This window comes from Melanerpes formicivorus, unplaced genomic scaffold (genome assembly GCF_026170545.1).
Source record: "Melanerpes formicivorus ecotype bairdi unplaced genomic scaffold, bMelFor1.0.p_v2 SCAF_18, whole genome shotgun sequence".
Taxonomy (NCBI): domain Eukaryota; kingdom Metazoa; phylum Chordata; class Aves; order Piciformes; family Picidae; genus Melanerpes; species Melanerpes formicivorus.
The window spans coordinates 15994157-16014607 of record NW_027142370.1 but is presented as its reverse complement, the minus strand read 5'-3'; the positions used below and the strand labels follow the sequence as shown (position 1 = coordinate 16014607).

Genomic DNA, 20451 nt, shown 5'->3' with positions numbered 1-20451 from the left:
GGTCCCTTCCAACCCAAACCAGACTGAGTTCCTATGACCATATGATGTTCCCCACCCATCCCAACAGCCACTGCACCCAGCACCAGTGACTCTGTGACATCAGCCCCGGGGTCTAGGGTACCACGGCAACGTGAGTCCTGTGGGCACAGTCGGCTGCTGCTCTGCTGGCAGCAAGAGCTTGGTTCTCGAAGCTGACCTTTGCCAACTGCAATGAAGACTTTCCTGCCCCTCCTTGTCCTGCTGGCCCTGTGCCAGCCTGTGCTCGCCCTCTGGAACTACTGTGGGTAAGCAGGGCAAGGCTCTGGGAGGGAGCCTGGGCAACCCTGATGGGCTTCACTGGAGGGTGCTTGCTTGTCCCCTGTGCCCACACCACAGCTCCTGGGCGGCAGCTGGGCTGCTGGCACAGCTCCTCTGTGGAGCTAAAGCAGAGCCAGGGGCTGACAGATGGACAGACAGACAGAGACCCCATGGGCGGCTCTGGCCCTGCTGTCCCTGCCAGGTGGGCTAGGGAGGGCAGAGGGCAGCAGCCCCCGAGCAGGACTCTCCTGAGTTTGTGGTTGCAGAAGCACCTGCGGGCTCCGGCCCATGGCCTCCTACTATGGGATGTCGCGCGTCGTGGGTGGCGTCACCCGCCCAGCCGGGGGCTTGGCCCTGGATGGTCAGCGTCCAGCAAGCCGTGGCAGGAGGAATTGGGCACATCTGTGGAGGGTCCCTGATCAGCTCCCAGTGGGTGCTCACAGCAGCCCACTGCTTCGTGGGGACCGGGTAAGGAGGAACAGCCCACGGGCATCTCCCCACTGCGCCGGCAGCTGCCCCATCCCTGCTCCTTGCTGTGTGCCCAGCGCCTGGGCACTGCCCAGCCCAGCCGAGAGAGCGCTCAGCAGAGGGCTGGGCTGGTGCCAGAGCTCCCCAGCAGCCTCCAGCTCAACCTTCCTTGCACCCAGCCGGGGCAGAGGCAGCCTCCGCGGCACCACTTTGCTCTCTCCCCTGGCAAGCGGAGGGCAGGGAAGTGCTGGGCTGCCGCAGGGCAGGGCTGAGCTCCCTCTGAGCCCCTCTGCACCCCCTCCTTGCACCTCCAGCCACACCTATTACGTGGTGGCCGGGATCACCTACTTCAATAACCCGGGCCCCGAGGCCCAGCTGCGCCACGTCAGGCGGATCCTGCTGCACCGAGGCTACGACAACGACACCATGAGCAACGACATCGCCCTGCTGGAGCTGGACCGGCCTGTGCAGTGTGGCTACCACGTGCAGCTGGCCTGCGTGCCCGACGCCTCCGTGCGCGTCTCGGAGCTCACCAACTGCTGGGTCAGCGGCTGGGGCTCCACCAGAGCCAGATGTGAGTGCCCGGCACGGCCTCCGCCCTGCTGCTGGGGACGCAGCTTGGGCTTGCTGAGGGCAGAGGGCAAAGCCAGAGCCAGGCTGTGGGGTGCAGAGATGTCTCTAGAGAGACTGGTCCCAGCCGTGGCCCAAAGGGTGCCGGGGGCACGGTGCTCAGCAGGTGCAAGGCCAAGCCCTTGGGAAGGGATTCACCCCCGACAGGGAGCCTGGCTGCCAGCTGCTGGGGGCTAATTCCTCTCTGTGCTCACAGCTGGGCATTTACCACTGGGGCTGCAGGAGGCCAAGGTCTACCTCATCAACCTCCAAGTCTGCAACAGCAGCCACTGGTACGCAGGAGCCGTCCACAGCCACAACCTCTGTGCTGGCTACCCCCAGGGTCGCATCGACACCTGCCAGGTAGGAGCCTGCTACAAGCCAAGCCCAGCAGTGCCAGCAGCCCCAGCACGACCACCCAAGCAGCCCCTGGCATGGGCTTGCTCTGGCCACTTGCCATTGGTTCCCCACCACTCCTGGGGCTCCCCTCCCCTTCCCCAGCCATAGTGTCTTGCCCTGTGCCACCCTTGTCCCCAGTCACCTGGCACTGTGCCCACAAAGCCCAACCCCTGCTCCTGGCAGCCCATCACTCCACATCCCAGCCCTGGAATGTCTCTGTGCCACACTCCAGCACCAGTGTGCAGAGATGGCCAAACCCCCCCACCTCACACACCCACCACCTCCTCCCACACAAGACCCTGAAACTCCAGTACCTGAGCAGAGCCTTGCTGGGCACGGATCCAGCTCTGGAAGGTGCTGCCATAGAGAAGGAGCTGGCCCCAGTGCTGACTAGGGCCACCCAACCCCCCCTGAAGCCTCTCTCCTCCCCTGCAGGGTGACAGTGGTGGTCCTCTGGTGTGCAAGGCCAAGAACGCTGACTACTTCTGGCTGGTGGGGGTGACCAGCTGGGGAACAGGCTGTGCCAGAGTAAGGAAGCCTGGCATCTACACCTCCACCCAGCACTTCTACAACTGGATTCTGGTCCAGATGGGACTATACCCACAAGTAAGGGGGACTGCAGCAGCACAGCCTTGGAGCTCTTCTCCGATGGCCTCAATGTCCACCCAGCGCCCAGCACCCACACCCTTGGGCTCTCTGCAGGAGAACGAGGTGTGAGCAGCAGAAGGCACTGGGCCTGGGAATTCTGCTGGGAACCACCACCATTTCCTCCTGGGGCAATTCCTGCTGGGCTAGAGCCTGCAGCTCCAGTGTCCATGTCCCACTCTGTTCTGGCCCCTGTTTCCTCTCCTCCTTTAGACACTCACAGGAGTGCTGAATTTCTCTTAGCTCTGAAAATAAAGCTTTGGACAACATTTCTCATTGCATTGTCATGAAACAAAGCAAACAAAAGGCTGCTGTGCTGGGTAGCTGTGCAGTCTGCTGGGTGAAAACACTGCCTGGGCAGCTGGGTCCAAAGAGTGGTGGTGAATGGAGTAAAATCCAGCTGGCAGTCAATCACAAGTGGCGTTCCTGAGGGATCAGTGTTGGGATCACTTCTGTTTAACATCTTGACCAATGATCTTGATGATGTCTGTGGAGGGTGCCAAGTTTGCCTGGAGAAGAGGAGGCTCAGGGGAGACCTTCTTGCTCTCTACATCTACCTGGAGGGAGGTTGTGGCCAGGTGGGGGTTGGTCTCTTCTCCCAGGCAAGCAGCACCAGAACAAGAGGACACAGTCTCAAGCTGTGCCAGGGGAGGTTTAGGCTCAAGGTGAGGAGAAAGTTCTTCACCGAGCGAGTCATTCATCATTGGAATGTGCTGCCCAGGGAGGTGGTGGAGTCCCCATCCCTGGAGGTGTTCAAGTGGGGATTGGATGTGGTACTTGGGGCCGTGGTTTAGTAGTCACAAGGTGTTGGGTGAGACCCCACTCTGGTGAGACCCCACCTGGAGTACTGTGTCCAGTTCTGGAGCCCCTATTACAAGGATCTGGACGTGCTGGAGCGTGTCCAGAGAAGAGCCTCAGGATGATCAGAAGGCTGGAGCACCTCCCCTATGGAGACAGACTGAGAGAGTTGGGGCTATTCAGTCTGGAGAAGAGAAGGCTCCAAGGAGACCTTATTGTAGCCTTCCAGTATCTGAAGGGGGCCTACAAGAAAGCTGGAGAGGGACTTTTCAGGGTGTCACATAATGATAGGACTGGGGGAATGGAAAAAATCAGAAATGGGTAGATTCAGAGTGGATGTTAGGAAGAAGTTCTTCACCATCAAGGTGGTGAGATGCTGGAACAGGTTGCCCAGGGAGGTAGTAGAAGTCTCATCCCTGGAGGTTTTTAAGGCCAGGCTGGATGTGACTCTGATCAACCTGATTGAGAGTGAGGTGTCCCTGCCCATAGCAGGGGAGTCAGACTAGATGATCCTTGAGGTCCCTTCCAACCCTAACAATTCTATGAATTCTAGGTTGGACTTGATGATCTCTGAGGTCTTTTCCAGCCTTATTCTATGATTCTAAGTTGGATGGGAGTGTTGATCTGCTTGAGGGTAAGGAGGCTCCCTAGGGGGACTTCGACAGGCTGGACTGATGGGCCTGGGCTAATGGTATGCTCACACAAATGTTGGAGCTCTCCTAGTTGGTGTGGCTAGCACCCAGGTGCCAGGCTGCAGACTGGGTCCTGCTCTTCCAGCGCTGAGCACTCTGTTGGCTGTGTGCCCAGGTCCAGGATCCCCTGCACCTGGTGACAGAGCTCCAGGAGAAGAAGACTTGCCCATGGTCCCACTGCTGAGGATGGACCTGTCCCAAAACACCCAAAAGCCTGCACTGGAACACTCCTCTTCACACACCTGGTAACAGTGTGCAGAGATGGCAGAGAGCTCCACCTCACAGAAAAGCTCTTGGAGCTCCAGCACCTGAGCAGAGCCTTGCTGTGCATGGAGCTGTCTTCTCCCTCTCTGTCTTCTCTTGCCAAGATTAGAACATCTCTCTTATGAGGAAAGCCTGGGGGACTGGGGCTGTTTAGCCTACAGAAGAGAGAAATGAGGGGAGGGTCCTATGAATGCTCACAAATATCTGGAGAGAGGGGTTCCAGAAGAAGGGCTCAGTCTCTGTTCCAGTGGTGCCCAGTGGCAAGACAAGAGGTAATGCACACAAACTTGAACATAACACAAACTTGAACATAGGCAGATCCATCTAAACAAGGGGAGGAACTTCAGTGCTTTCAGCATGCTAGAGCACTGGAACAGGCTGCCCAGAGGGGTGGAGGAGCCTCTGCCTCTGGAGTTAATCAAAGCATGCCTGGACACCATCCTGAGCAACCTGCTCTAGGTGAACCTGCTGTGGCAGAGGGGTTGGGCTGGGTTGATCTCTAAAGGTCCCTCCCAAATCCTACCATCCAAATCCTACCAGTCTGGAGTGGGTCCAAAGAAGAGCAGCTGGGGAAGGGTCTGGAGAACAGGTCTGGTGAGGGGCAGCTGGGGGAACTTGGGGTTGTTTAGTCTGGAAAAAAGGAGACTGAGGGGAGTCTTTCTGACTCTCTACAGCTCCCTGAAAGGAGGTTGGAGCCAGGTGGGGTCTTCTCCCTAGTAACAAGTGATGGTGGGAAAGGAAATGGCCTCAAATTTCACCAGGGGAGGGTTAGATTGGATATGAGAAGAAACTTCTTGACTGAAGGGGTTCTTAACCACTGGTACCATCTCCCTAGGAAGGTGGTGGAATCCCCATCCCTGGAGGTGGTTCAAAATGGCAGAGGGCTGTGGGTTAGCAGCAGCCTTGGCAGAGCTAGAGAATGGTTGGACTGGAGGATCTGAAAGATCTTTCCCAACTACCAGCGCCAGAACAAGAGGACACAGTCTCAAGCTGTGCTAGGGGAGGTTTAGGCTGGATGTTAGGAATAAATTCTTCCCAGAAAGAGAGATTTGTCATGGGAATGTGCTGCCCAGGGAGGTGGTGGAGTCACCATCACTGGAGGTGTTTATGAAGAGCCTGGATGAGGCACTTGATAGCATGGTTTAGTTGATCAGATGGTGGTTGGGTGATAGGTTGGACTTGATGATCTCAAAGGTCCTTTTCCAAACTGGTTAATTCTTTCTCTTCCTTCCCTTCCCTTCCCTTCCCTTCCCTTCCCTTCCCTTCCCTTCCCTTCCCTTCCCTTCCCTTCCCTTCCCTTCCCTTCCCTCCCTTCTCCCTTCCCTTCCCTTCCCTTCCCTTCCCTTCCCTTCCCTTCCCTTCCCTTCCCTTCCCTTCCCTTCCCTTCCCTTCCCTTCCCTTCCCTTCCCTTCCCTTCCCTTCCCTTCCCTTCCCTTCCCTTCCCTTCCCTTCCCTTCCCTTCCCTTCCCTTCCCTTCCCTTCCTCCCTTCCCTTCCCTTCTCTTCTCTTCTCTTCTCTTCTCTTCTCTTCTCTTCTCTTCTCTTCTCTTCTCTTCTCTTCTCAAACAATGGTGAGTTTCTTCCATTCCATTCCATTCCATTCCGAGAAGGACAATGAAGTTGGTGAGGGGTCTGGAGCACAGCCCTATGAGGAGAGGCTGAGGGAGCTGGGGTTGCTTAGCCTGGAGAAGAGGAGGCTCAGGGGAGACCTTCTTGCTCTCTCCAACTCCCTGAAGGGAGGTTGTAGACAGGTGGATGTTGGTCTTTTCTTCCAGGCAGCCAGCCCCAGAACAAGAGGACACAGTCTCAAGCTGTGCCAGGGGATTTTTAGGCTGGATGTTAGGAAGAAGTTCTACACAGGGAGAGTGATTGCCCATTGGAATGGGCTGCCCAGGGAGGTGGTGGAGTCACCATCATTGGAGGTGTTCAGGAGGAGACTTGACAGGGTGCTTGGTGCCATGGGTTAGTTGATTAGGTGGTGTTGGATTGGTTGATAGGTTGGATGCGATGATCTTGAAGGTCTCTTCCTACCTGGTCTATTCTATTCTATTCTATTCTATTCTATTCTATTCTATTCTATTCTATTCTATTCTATTCTATTCTATTCTATTCTATTCTATTCTATTCTATTCTATTCTATTCTATTCCATTCCATTCCATTCCATTCCATTCCATTCCATTCTATTCCATTCCATTGTCAAATAATGGTAAGTTTAAAAGCAGTACTAATGCTAAACTGAACTGAGAGAGAAAAAAACTCCACCCTGTACTTTGCAAGAAGGCTGGTACAAACACACCTCCTCCTGACAGCATTTCAAAGGGAAAGGAAACCTTTAGCAAGTTCAAGGATTTCATGTTTGGAGTGATATTTATACTTGATGCTTGTTTGGTTTTTTTCTTGCTTGATTCAGAAATGGAAGTGTTCAGTTTAGTACAACTTGCCCCTAGGAGATCTCTGTATTGTTTTTTTTTCCTCTTAACAAAGTGGGACACAAGTTTACCAAAGGAAAACTCCTGAGTGGAGGAGGATCTGGATTGACTTGTGGGGGAAGGGAAACAAAGGTATGAAAGAGCCTTTGGTTGTAAGTGAAACCAGAAGGTCTGTCTGGAAAGGATGGATGGAGGGATGGATGGATGGATGGACGGATGGATGGATGGATGGATGGACAGATGGATGGATAGATGGATGGATGGATGGAAGGATGGATGGATGGATGGCTGTGCCTCCCCTGCAGATCTGTACATTTCTATTACAAAGCAGTATTATAAATTAGTATTAGAAGTTATAAAGCCATAGTATAAATTCCTTAGGGATGAGGAGCTTGTTCACATTGTGCAGCCTCAGAAGGGTTAAATCACTCAGGAAGCTCAACAGCTCAGAAATGGAGACTCCACCACCTCTCTGGACAGCCTGTTCCAGTGCTCTGCCACTCTCAAAGTAAAGAAGTTTCTCCTTTTGTTTAGATGGAACTTCTTCTGTTCAAGTTTGTGCTGGTTACCTCTTGTCCTGTCACTGAATAAACCAAACCAGGTTGGAAGAGACCTTCAAGATCATCGTGTCCAACCCATCAACCAATCCAACCCACCCAAACAGCTAACCCCTGGCACCAAGCACCCCATCAAGTCTCCTTCTGAACACCTCCAATGACGGCAACTCCACCACCTCCCTGGGCAGCACATTCCAATGGGCAATCACTCTCTCTGTATAGAACTTCTTCCTAACAGCCAACCTGAACCTCCCCTGGTGCAGCCTGAGACTGTGTCCTCTTGTTCTGGTGCTGGCTGCCTGGGAGAAGAGACCAACCCCCCTCCTGGCTACAACCTCCCTTCAGGGAGTTGTAGAGAGCGATAAGGTCATCCCTGAGTCTCCTCTTTTCCAGGCTAAGCAACCCCCAGCTCTCTCAGCCTCTTCTCACAGGGCTGTGTTCCAAACCCCTCACCAACTTCATTGCCCTTCTCTGGACTTGTTCCAGCAAGTCAACCTCCTTCCTAAACTGAGGGGCTCAGAACTGGACACAGGACTCGAGGTGTGTCCTAACCAGTGCAGTGTACAGGGGCAGAATAACCTCCCTGCTCCTGCTGGCCACACTGTTCCTGATGCAGGCCAGGATGCCATTGGCCCTCTTGGCTGCCTGGGCACACTGAGCACCACTGACAAAATCCTGCTCCCATCCTCCTGACACCCACATTTAAGTATTTCTAAGCATTGATGAGATCCCCTCTCAGTCTTCCCTTTTCCAGCCTAAAAAGACCCAATTCCCTCAGTCTCTCCTTGTAAGAGAGATGTTCCTGCCCCCTAATCATTTCCATAGCCCTTTTCTGCACCCTCTCCAGCAAGTCCATGTCCTTCTTGAACCAGGAAGCCCAGAACTGGACACAGGATTCCAGATGTGGCCTCACCAGCACAGAGTAGAGGGGAAGGAGAACCTCCCTTGACCTGACCACACTCCTCTTGGAGTCACTGTCCCTGGAAATGTTTAAAAAAAGCCTGGATGAGGCACTTGGTGCCATGGTTGAGTTGCTTGGATGGTGTTGGGTGATAGGTTGAACTTGATGATTTCAAAGCTCTTTTCCAACCTGGTTAATTCTGTGATCTGCGATTCTGTGATCCTGTTGTGAGCTCCCACATTTGCACTGACAAAGGCTTGTGCAGTGGTTAGGATCATTGATTTCTTGTAGCCTTGCTGTCACTTTATGTTTCATTACAATGCAAATATTCAGTCATTTGAATATGCTCAGAGAGTAAAGGGAATGGGGAGTTGATTAGAAAACTTAACAAGAAGCTCCCAGACAAATGATCTCTTCAAGAAGTGGTAAGCAAGAAGGTCAATGCTTTAAAAATCAATGTCTAAGCTGCTCAAAATTAAGCTTAAAAGCATACCCTCAACTGTACTGGGTATAGATTCATAGAATGGCTTAGGTTGGAAGGGACCTTAAAGATAGAACAGAACAGAACAGAACAGAACAGAACAGAATAGAATAGAATAGAATAGAATAGAATAGAATAGAATAGAATAGAATAGACCAGGTTGGAAAAGAACTTCAAGATCATCATGTCCAACCTATCATCCAACACCACCTAATCAACTAAACCATGGCACCAAGCAACCCTATCAAGTCTCCTTCTAAACACCTCCAGTGATGGTGACTCCACCACCTCCCTGGGCAGCACATCCCAACGGGCAATCACTCTCTCTGTCAAGAATTCCTTCCTACCATCCAGTCTGAACCTCCCCTGGCACAGCTTGAGACTGTGTCCTCTTGTTCTGCTGCTGCTTGCCTGGGAGAAGAGACTTGGCTACAACCTCCCTTCAGGGAGTTGTAGACAGCAAGAAGGTCTCCCCTGAGCCTCCTCTTCTCCAGGCTAAGCAACCCCAGCTCCCTCAGTCTCTCCCCATAGGGCTTGTGCTCCAAATCCCTCATTAACTTTATTGCCCTTCTCTGGACAACTTTCAGCAAGTCAACATCTTTCCTGAACTGAGGGTGATCTAGTTCTGAACCCCCTGCCATGGGCAGGGACACCTCCCACCAGCCCAGGTTGCTCAAGGCCTCACCCAACATCTCCAGGGAGGGGACATCCACAACCTCCCTGGGCAACCTGTTCCAGTGTCTCACCACTCTCACTCTAAAGTATTTATTCCTATTCTCCAGTCTAAATCTGCCCTCTTTCACCTCAAACCCATTCCCTCTTGCCCTGTCACTACAAGCCCTTGTCAAAAGTCCCTTTTTGGCTTCCTTGTAGGCTCCCTTCAGGCACTGGAAGGCTGCTCTAAGCTCTTCTGCAGGCTGAACAGCCCCAACTCTCCCAGCTCGTCCTCAAAGGGAAGGTTCTTCAGCCGGAGGAGAGCCTCCAGTGCTCTCCTCTGGACCCACTCCAACAATTTTGTGTCCTTCATGTGTTGGGGGTCCAGGACTGGACCCAGTGCTCCAGGTGGGGTCTCAGCAGAGCAGAGCAGAGGGGCAGAATCACCTCCCTCATCTTGCTGGTCACACAGCTTTTCATGCAGCCCAGGAGATGGTTGGCCTTCTGGGCTACAGGAAAAGCAAAGCCATTTGGACATCTAGGAAGCAGCCTCAGCTCCTGCCAGTTTTGTTACGCTGAAAGAACCCTCAGAAGATGTTCAGAACACAAGGAAGAGTGAAATCTCTGGATGCTGCAGCTGCTCCAGGGCTCCCTTTGGGGAGAATAAAGGCAGCTCTCACTCTGTGGCACCTGCATTAACAAATTCCTTTAGCTAATGAGGCTGCACACAGCATCCACGTGGGACATATGCCAGCAAAGAGAAAGATGAAAGCAGGTAATACTTTTTTCCTCCCCTACAGACTCTAAAGGAAAGTTCCATCTCCAAACTTCAGTATTATGCTCACCATTTCCCAGTCTATTCATGCCCTCAGCTCTTTCAAGGAAGGAAGCAGTGACCAGGATACAAAGAATGAAGGATCCTCAGAGAGACACCACAAAGAAAGCAGATTGTCTTTTCTTTTTCCCCCTTTCCCCCCAACTTTTTGTCACCACTTAAATTCCAGAACCAAAGCCCAGGCAGGCAAAGGGATGAGGATTTCCCCCACCTCAAAAAAGGGCTTCCAAATTAATTCAGTTTTTGGTCAGTTTTAATGTGATCCTGGAAAGAGATTTCTAGCCTTAAAGAAGAAAGGCTTTGCTCATTAAATACCATCATGGATTTGAACAAATACCAAAGCAGCTTTGAGAGGTTGGACTCAATGATCTTGAAGTTCTCTTCCAACCAAAAGAATTCTATGGATCAAAAAAACCCAAAACAAAATCATAGAATCACAGAGCTGTCAGGGCTGGAAGGGACCTCAAGGATCAGCCAGTTCCAGCCCCCTGCCATGGGCAGGGACACCTCACACCACAGCAGGTTGCTCACAGCCACATCCAGCCTGGCTGCAAACACCTCCAGGCAGGAGGCTTCCACCACCTCCCTGGGTAACCTGTGCCAGGCTCTCACCACCCTCATGGGCAACAACTTCACAGTATCACAGTCTCACAGTATCACCAAGGTTGGAAGAGACCTCGAGGATCATCAAGTCCAACCTATCACCACAGACCTCATGACTAGACCATGGCACCAAGTGTCACATCCAATCCCCTCTTGAACACCTCCAGGGATGGGGACTCCACCACCTCCCTGGGCAGCACATTCCAATGGCTAACAACTCTCTCTAGGAAGAACTTTCTCCTCACCTCCAGCCTAAACTTCCCCTGGTGCAGCTTGAGACTGTGTCCTCTCATTCTGGTGCTGAGTGCCTGGGAGAAGAGACCAACCCCCACCTGGCTACAACCTCCCTTCAGGGAGTTGCAGAGGGCAATACTTCTTCCTAACATCCAATCTCGATCTCCCCACTAGTTTTGTTCCATCCTCCCCAGTCCTATTCCTCCCTGACACCCTCAAAAGTCCCTCCCCAGCTTTCTTGGAGCCCCCTGCAGATACTTCAAGGCCACAGGAAGGTCTTCTCAGAGCCTTCTCCTCTCCAGCCTGCACAACCCCAACTCTCTCAGTCTGTCTCTATATCAGAGCAGCTCCAGCCCTCTGCTCCTCCTCCTGGCCCTTCTCTGGACACCTTCCAGCACCTCCAGCTCCTTCCTGGCACAGAGGCTCCAGCACTGGCCCCAGAGCTCCAGCTGTGATCTCAGCAGAGTGGAGCAGAGGAGCAGAATCCCCTCCCTGGCCCTGCTGGCCACACTTCTCTTGCTGCAGCCCAGGCTCTGCTTGGCTCTCTGGGCTGCAAGTGCTCACTGCTGGCTCCTGTTGAGCTTTTCTCCCACCAGCACCCCCAGGTCCTTTTCTTCAGGGCTGCTCTCCAGCCAGTCCCTGCCCAGCTTGTATCAGTGCCTGGGATTGCCCAAATCCCCCCAAACCCCCCAACAATCTTAAACTCAGTTCAATGAGCAACGTTTACATTCTTCCTATTCATTATATTCTGTGTCTCAAGAGAGCTTTTTCCAAGACTTCTGTGTAGCAAATGAATTTCTGCCCTTGCTTTGATTTCATGGTAAAGATTTAAATGCATTTCCTGCTTTTGAAGTCCCTCCTGAGAAAACAATAGCCAAAAGGAGAGGGAAGAAACAATAAAACAACCCAAAAAAAAAAGGAAGAAAGCTGGGAAGATTTGATACTGATTAGCTCTGTAACCTTTGCCCTGGGTGGGGATTATGCATGATAAACTCTGAGGTAAGGATCAGGTTAGCTCCTCTGAAGAGGTCTAACCATGATCACAGATCACAGAGTGTTAGGGCTTGAGAGGGACCTCTGGAAATCTTTGAGTCCAACCTCCCTGCCAAAGTAGGATCACCCAGGGCAGGTCACACAGGAGCACATCCTGAAAGGCTCCAGAGAAGGAGACTCCACAGCCTCTCTGGGCAGCCTGCTCCAGGCCTCCAGCACACTCACTAACATAGAAGTTCCTCCTCATGTTGAGATGGAACCTCCTGTGCTGCAGTACTCAGGGTAGTCTGCCCAGGAATGCATCCAACACCTCCCTGGACATGCTCTTAGTAGTACTTCATTGTTCCACATTGGCTAAGCCCATGGCAGTGTAGTCCCAGAGATTTTTGCACCCTGGTTTGAAGGGCAGTGCTCAGGCTAAACTTTTCTCCAAGCCACAATGTCTGTCATGACCTCCAGCCAAACCCCTTCAGCTTTCCAAGCCCACCTTTGCTTCCTGCAGTATTTTCAGCATCTCTGAACTCACCAGGAACTCCATATGACAGTATCACGGTGGCACAGTACATTAGAGGTTGGAAGGGACCTCCAGAGGTCATCAGGTCCAAGCCTCCTGCCAAAGCAGGATCACCCAGGGTAGTCTGCACAGGAATGCTTCCAGGTGGGGCTGGAAAGGCTCCAGAGAAGGAGACTCCACAGCCTCTCTGGGCAGCCTGCTCCAGGCCTCCAGCACCCTCACAGTATAAAAAGATTCTCCTTGTTTTGACGTGGAGCCTCCTGGGTTGCAGCTTCTACCTGTTGTTCCTTGCCCTATCACTGGGCACCACCAAAAAGAGCCTGGCCCCTTTCTCCTGACACCCACCCCTCAGATATTGATAAGCATTGATAAAGTCCCCTTTCAGCCTTCTCCTCTGCAGACTAAACAGTCCCAGGGCTCTCAGTCTCTCTTCACAGAAGAGACAGTCAAGTCACTTCATCATCCTCATAGCTCTCTGTTGGACACTCTCCAGCAGATCCCTTGAGCTGGGGAGCCCCAGACTGGAAACAGCATTGCAGGTGTGGTCTCAGCAGGGCAGAGCAGAGGCTGTGACCAGCTAACTACTGCAAATGTTCTTCCAGCCTGCCTGCTTTCTTAAAGATCAAGGAGCTCACACAGGTCAGCAATGTGTCCTTGTGGCCAAGAGAGCCAATGGTATCCTGGGGTGCAGCAAGCAAAGTGTGGCCAGCAGGGCTGGGGAGGTTCTGCTGCCCCTCTGCTCTGCCCTGCTGAGACCACAGCTGCAATGCTGTGTCCAGTTTGGGGCTCCCCAGAGACAGAGACCTGCTGGAGAGAGCCCAACAGAGAGCCACGAGGAGGATTTAGGGACTTGAGCATCTCCCCTGTGGAGAGAGACTGAGAGCCCTGGGGGTGGTTAGTGTGGAGAAGAGAAGCCTGAGATGGATCTGATCAATGTCTATCAATAGCTGAGGGGTGAGGATCAAGGGGAGGGGGCTAAGCTCTTCTCAGTGGTGCACAGTAATAAGCCAAGGAAGAATGGATAGGAACTTGAACAGAGAAGGTTTCAGCTCAACATGAGGAGACGTCTTTGGTGTGAGGGCGCTGGAGGTCTGGAGCAGGCTGCCCAGAGAGGTTGTGGAGTCTCCTTCTCTGGAGCCTTTCGAAATCCATCTGGATGCATTCCTGTGCAGACTACCCTGGGTGATCTTGCTTTGTCAGGGGGCTTGGACCTGATGATCTCTGGAGGTCCCTTCCAACCTCTAATGTACTGTGCCACCGTGATACTGTCATATGGAGTTCCTGGTGAGTTCAGAGATGCTGAAAATACTGCAGGAAACAAAGGTGGGCTTGGAAAGCTGAAGGGGTTTGGCTGGAGGTCATGACAGACATTGTGACTTGGAGAAAAGTTTAGCCTGAGCACTGCCCTTCAAACCAGGGTGCAAAAATCTCTGGGACTACACTGCCATGGGCTTAGCCAATGTGGAACAATGAAGTACTACTAAGAGCATGCCCAGGGAGGTGGTGGAGTCATCATCACTGGAGGTGTTCAAGAAGAGACTGGATGGGGCACTTGGTGCTATGGTTTAGTTGATTAGATGAGGTTGAGTGATAGGTTGGACTTGATGATCTCAAAGGTCTTTTCCAACCTGGTCTATTCTATTCTATTCTATTCTATTCTATTCTATTCTATTCTATTCTATTCTATTCTATTCTATTCTATTCTATTCTATTCTATTCTATTCTATTCTATTCTATTCTATCCTATTCCATTCCATTCCATTCCATTCCATTCCATTCCATTCCATTCCATTCCATTCCATTCCATTCCATTCTAACTCTGGAGGTTCCAGAATTGTGTAGATTTGGCAATGTGGGACATGGTTTGATGGCCATGGGGGTGTTTGCTTCATGGTAGCATTTGATGATCTTAGAGGTCCTTTCCAGCTGAAACACTTTCATGTAGTCACTGGAGAGTATTTGCCTGAACCTGCCCTCTTTCTGCTGGAGTCTTGTGATGTTATTACAACATCAGGCCACACAAATCTTAAATTGCAGGTTGCTGCAGCTCTTCAGTGCCTCTGATTGTGAAGGATCCTGGCTGATGAAGCTGCTCTTACCCTCTTTATGTATAAATGGCATCAGTCCCCTTTGAAATGCAAAATGATAAGTCTGAAATGTGCTTCTGAAAACAACAAGCAAACCCTTTAATCTACCTAAGGGAAAAACAGAGACAGTTCCTCCCCAAGATTCCTCCCTATATATTCATCCTTTGGGTATCTAATGATAATTTCAATCCTGGGGGGCATTCAGAGGAGTGTGTCCAGCAGAGCCAGGGAGGTTCTCCTCCCCCTCTGCTCTGCCCTGCTGAAACCTCACCTGGAATCTTGCATCCAACTCTGGGCTCCCCAGTTCAGGAGGGACAGGGATCTGCTGGAGAGAGTGCAAGGGAGGGTTCCAAGGATGCTGAAGGGACTGCAGCACTGCCTGGGGAGGAGAGGCTGAGAGCCCTGGGGCTGTTCAGTCTGGAGACTGAGAGAGGATCTGATCAATGCCTATCAATAGCTGAGGGCTGGGGGTCAGGAGGGAGGGGACAGGCTCTGCTCAGTTGCACCCTGGGATAGGACAAAGAGCAATGGATATAAACTACAGGTTTCAGGTTGGACTTGATGACTTTGAGGTGTCTTCCAACCTTGGTGATACTGTGATACTGTGATACAGCAAAAGTGGTTCCACCTCACCATGAGGAGGAACTTCTTCACTGTGAGGGTCACAGTGCACTGGAGTAGGCTTCCCAGAGAGGTTGTGGAGTCTCCATCTGTGGAGCCTTTGCAGCCCTGTCTGGATGTGTTCCTGTATGACCTGTGCTGGATTCTATGCTCCTGTGCTGGCAGGGGAGGTTGGACTGGAAAATCTCCAGAGGTCCCTTCCAAGCCCTAATATCCTGTGAGGCTGTGATCCCTACACTTCCACACACCTGAGGACTGGCTGATGTGGAACAGAATGCCTGGGATCTGTTTTCCCAGTGGAAGGAAAGCTCAGAGGAAGAAGAATGTTGGTAGCCCACAGCCAAGTCTAACATTTCATGTGCTTTTACAATGCCTTTCCATGTAGTAACAGCAACAGCAGTGGCAAGAGTTCTGTAGCAGCTCAATCTGTGCTCTCAGAAGAGATTAACAGTTGCATGTTTCAGAATGAGACAGGGGTTTGGGTTGGGATTTTTGGTTGTTTTTTTCTTTCTTTCTTTTTTCCCCCCCCTTGAAACAGCAAATACAGCAATTATTTCTGTAAAGCCTCCTGGATTTTATGCACAAACATTTTCTCAGTAGCTTGACAGCCAGGTGTAAGGAAGGAGGCAAATGGAATGGGTTGGCAAATCATTCTCCCATTGCTGTGAGCAAAATGCTTTCTTTCTGTTGCTAAGCAAATTAAAGCACCACAGAGTCACAGAATGGTAGGGGCTGGAAGGCACCTCTGAAGCTCCCCCAGTCCAACCCCCCTGCCACAGCAGGGTCAGCTAAAGCAGGTCACACAGGAACACATCCAAGTGGGCTTTCAAAGTCTCCATAGATGGAAACTCCACCACCTCTCTCGGCAGCCTGTTTCCCCCTCACAGAAAAGAATTTCCTTCCCATGTTTAGATGGGGCTTCCTATCTTCAGGTTCATGCTCATTACCTCTTGTCCTGTCACTGGGGAGCACTGAGAAGAGTCTAGCCCCACCTTCCTTACACCTACCCCTTGATATTTGTAAGCATTGATCCCCCTTCAGCCTCCTATTCTCCAGCCTAAACATCCCCAGGTCTCAGTCTCTCCTTACATGAGAGATAGAATCATTGAATCATAGAATCAATAAGGTTGGAAAAGACCTCAGAGATCATCAAGTCCAACCTGTCACCTAAGACCTCATGACTAACTAAACCATGGCTTCAAGTGCCACATCCAATCCTGTTTTGAACACCTTCAGGGATAGGGACTCCACCACCTCCCTGGGCAGCACATTCCAATGGACAATTACTCTTTCTGGGAAGAATTTCTTCCTCACCTCCAGCCTAAACCTCCCCTGGCACAGCTTGAGACTGTGTCCTCTTCTTCTGGTGATGGTTGCCTGGGAGAAAAAACCAACCTCCTCCTGGCTACAACCTCCCTTCAGGGAGTTGGAGAGAGCAAGAAGGTCTCCCCTGAGCCTCTTCTTCTCCAGGCTAAGCAACCCCAGCTCCCTCAGCCTCTCCTCACAGGGCTGTGCTCCAGACCTCTCCCCAGCTTTGTTGCCCTTCTCTGGACACATTTAAGTCTCTCAATGTCCTTCTTAAATTGAGGACCCAGAACTGGACACAGGACTCAAGGTGTAGCCTAACCAGTGCTGAGTAGAGGGCAGAATGACTTCCCTGGTCCTGCTGGCCACACCACACCTCAATGTTCTTCTTGGAGTGAGGGCCCCAATTGCATTCCATTCCATTCCATTCCATTCCATTCCATTCCATTCCATTCCATTCCATTCCATTCCACTCCATTCCATTCCATCCCATTCCACTCCATTCTATTCTATTCTATTCTATTCTATTCTATTCTATTCTATTCTATTCTATTCTATTCTATTCTATTCTATTCTATTCTATTCCATTCCATTCCATTCCATTCCATTCTATTCTATTCCATACCATCTAGCTGTTTTTTTAAGCTTGCTTATAATAATCTGAGCCATTGCTCCCATGAAAAATGTATTGTGCTGACAGGAAATGATTTATATGTGGAGCATTCTAACGTGACCAAAGAGTGGTAGTGTGAGAGACTGAGCTCTAAGAAAATTTACTGTTCCAATGCAATTACAAATGCCAAAAAGAAATTAAAATTAAAAAATAAATAAATAAAAAGAAGAAGAAGAAGTAGGAAAGGCTCTGATGATGCTATAAAAAACCCTAACCAGATTGTAGAATCAGGCTCCATACTGATACTCCTTAGGCTGAAACACGAAATGAAGTTAACTCTTGCTAGGCTTTTATCATAGTATCACAGTATCATAGTATCAGTCAGGGTTGGAAGGGACCACAAGGATCATCCAGTTCCAACCCCCCTGCCATGGCCAGGGACACCCCACACTAGATCAGCCTGGCCACAGCCTCATCCAGCCTGGCCTTAAACACCTCCAGGGACAGGGCCCCAGCCACCTCCCTGGACAACCCATTCCAGGGCTTCACCACTCTCATGGGCAAGAACTTCCTCCTCACCTCCAGCCTGAATCTCCCCACCTCCAGCTTCATTCCATTCCCCCTAGTCCTAGCACTCCCTGAGATCCTGAGCAGTCCCTCCCCAGCCTTCCTGGAGCCCCCTTCAGATCCTGGAAGGCCACAATGAGGTCACCTGGGAGCCTTCTCTTCTCCAGACTGAACAGCCCCAACTCCTTCAGTCTGTCCTCACAGCAGAGGTCCTCCAGCCCTCTGCTCATCCTCCTGGCCCTTCTCTGGACACCTTCCAGCACCTCCAGATCCCTCTTGCAATAGGGGCTCCAGAACTGGAGGCAGTACTCCAGGTGGGGTCTCAGCAGAGCTGAGCAGAGGGGGAGAATCACCTCCCTTGCCCTGCTGGCCACACTTCTCCTGCTGCAGCCCAGGATCTGATTGGCTTTGTGGGCTGCAAGTGCACACTGAGAGCTCCTGGTGAGCTTCTCCTCCCCCAGCACCCCCAAGTCTCTCTCCTCAGGGCTGCTTTCCAGCCAGTCCCTGCCCAGCCTGGAGTTGTGCCTGGGATTGCCTCCACCCAGCTGCAGGACCCTGCCCTTGCTCTTGTTGAACCTCCTGAGGTTGGCTTGTGCCCACCTCTCCAGCCTGTCCAGGTCCCTCTGGATGGCCTCCCTTCTCTCCTCCCTGTCTGCTGCACCACACACCTTTTGGGAGGCTTTATGAAACTCCTAAGGAAAAGGGCAATGAACCAGGTGGCAGTGGGGAGCTGCTACCATACAAACCGTGTGCTGGAGGTTGCAATAATGCTGACACCGTAAGAAGGGTCTCTGGAATGAGATTAGGCTGACCAGAGAGGTTGTGGAGTCCTCTGGACCTTCAAGATCATTGTGTCCAACCTATGATCCAACACCACCTAATCAACTAACCCATGGCACCAAGCACCCTGTCAAGTCTCCTCCTGAACACCTCCAGGGGTGGTGACTCCACCACCTCCCCAGGCAGCCCATTCCAATGGGCAATCACTCTCTCTGTATAGAACTTCTTCCTAACCTCCAGCCTAAACCTTTCCTGGTGCAGCCTGAGACTGTGTCCTCTTGTTCTGGTGCTGGGTGCCTGGGAGAAGAGACCAACCTCTGCCTGTTTACAACCTCCCTTCAGGTAGTTGTAGAGAGCAATGAGGTCTCCCCTGAGCCTCCTCTTCTCCAGGCTAAGCAACCCCAGCTCCCTCAGCCTCTCCTCACAGGGCTGTGCTCCAAACCCCTCCCCAGCTTTGTTGCCCTTCTCTGGACACCTTCCAGCAAGTCAACCTCCTTCCTAAACTGAGGGGCCCAGAACTGGACACAGGACTCAAGGTGTGGCCTAACCAGTGCAGTGTACAGGGGCAGAATGACCTCCCTGCTCCTTCTGGCCACACTGTTCCTGATGCAGGGCAGGATGCCATTGGCTCTCCTGTCTGCCTGGGCACACTGCAGGCTCATGTTCAGCCTACCATCCACCAGTACCCCCAGGTCCCTCTCTGCCTGGCTGCTTTCAGCCACTCTGACCCCAGCCTGTAGCACTGCCTGGGGTTGCTGTGGCCAATGTGCAGAACCTGGCACTTGGATGTGTTCAATCTGCTCTGGCAGGAGGGTTGGACTTGATCTCTGGAGGTCCCTTTCAACCCCTAATGTCCTGTGAGCCTGTGAATGACTCTCTAAACTCACAGAATCTCAGCATGGCTCAGGTCAGAAGGAGATCACCCAGTCCAAGCCCTCTACTAAAGGAGGGTCACCCACAGCATCTTGCCCAGGATCACAATGTCCAGGTGGGTTTGGAATCTCTCCAGAGGAGGAGACTCCACAGCCTCTCTGGGCAGCCTGCTGCAGGGCTCCTGCACCTTCTCAGCAAAAAGTTTTTCCTCCTGTTCAGATGGAACCTTCTGGGTTTGAGTTTGTGCCTGTTGCTCCTTGTCCTGTTGCTGGACAGCACTGAATAGAGTCTGCCCCCAGGATCTTGCCCTTCCTCACATTGCCTCCCCACAAGCACTTCTTTAGCTCTTGCTGAGCATTGAGAAGATCCTCTCTCACAAGATCAGTGTCCAGGTAGGTTTGGAATCTCTCCAGAGGAGACTCCACAACCTCTAGGCAGCCTGCTCCAGGGCTCTGGGACTGTTACAGGCAAGAAGTTCCTCCTCATGTTGAGGTGGAACCTCCTGTGCTGCAGTTTCCAACCATTGCCCCTTGTCCTGTCACAGGATGCAGCTGAGCAGAGCCTGTCCACTCCCTTTTGAGCCCCAGCCCTCAGATATTGATAGCTATTGATCAGATCCCCTCTCAGTCTTCTCCTCTGCAGACTAAACAGCCCCAGGGCTCTCAGCCTCTCCTCCCCAGGCAGTGCTGCAGTCCCTTCAGCATCCTTGGAGCCCTCCCTTGGACTCTCTCCAGCAGATCCTTGTCCCTCCTGAGCTGGGGAGCCCAGAGCTGGATGCAGGTCTTTTCCAATCAATACAACTCTGTGATTCTTTGATTCTGTGGTTATATGGTTCCCTTCCTTCCTGACACCCAGTCCTCAGATATTTATAGACATTGATCAGCTCCCCTCCCAGTCTTGCCCTCCACCTCCTCCTGCACACAAGCCACACGTTTGTCCAGCCAGGCTCCAGCCTGGGATCCAAAGCTGTGGGGATTTGCAGGTGTTCAATTAGTCACCAGAGGGAGCCCATATTATTCCATAGACACAAGAAGAACACAAAACCAGAGGAGGGGAGGTTCACTTCTAGGGTGACAGAGGGAGAGAATCGCTGTTTTTCACACAAACTCCCACACTCCTTCCCTCCCCCTCCCAACCCCCCTCAGCCCCCTTCCCTCTTTGACAATCAGACACCAGCAGTTTGCTGCACAGTGCAGGCTGGGGGTTTTTTTCTGCACCACAAATATAAAGTC

At 51.9% G+C, this 20451-nt stretch overlaps 1 protein-coding gene across 1 annotated transcript; it reads left to right on the top strand.

The window, feature by feature from the left end:
• The first annotated feature begins 210 nt into the window (after positions 1–210).
• On the top strand, positions 211–2585 carry LOC137446782 (acrosin-like). The gene is given in 6 exon segments (XM_068149742.1): positions 211–284; positions 567–624; positions 626–765; positions 1080–1339; positions 1592–1737; positions 2209–2585. Coding segments are annotated over 6 exon segments (960 nt in total). The 3' UTR covers positions 2491–2585.
• The last annotated feature ends 17866 nt before the right edge of the window (positions 2586–20451 follow it).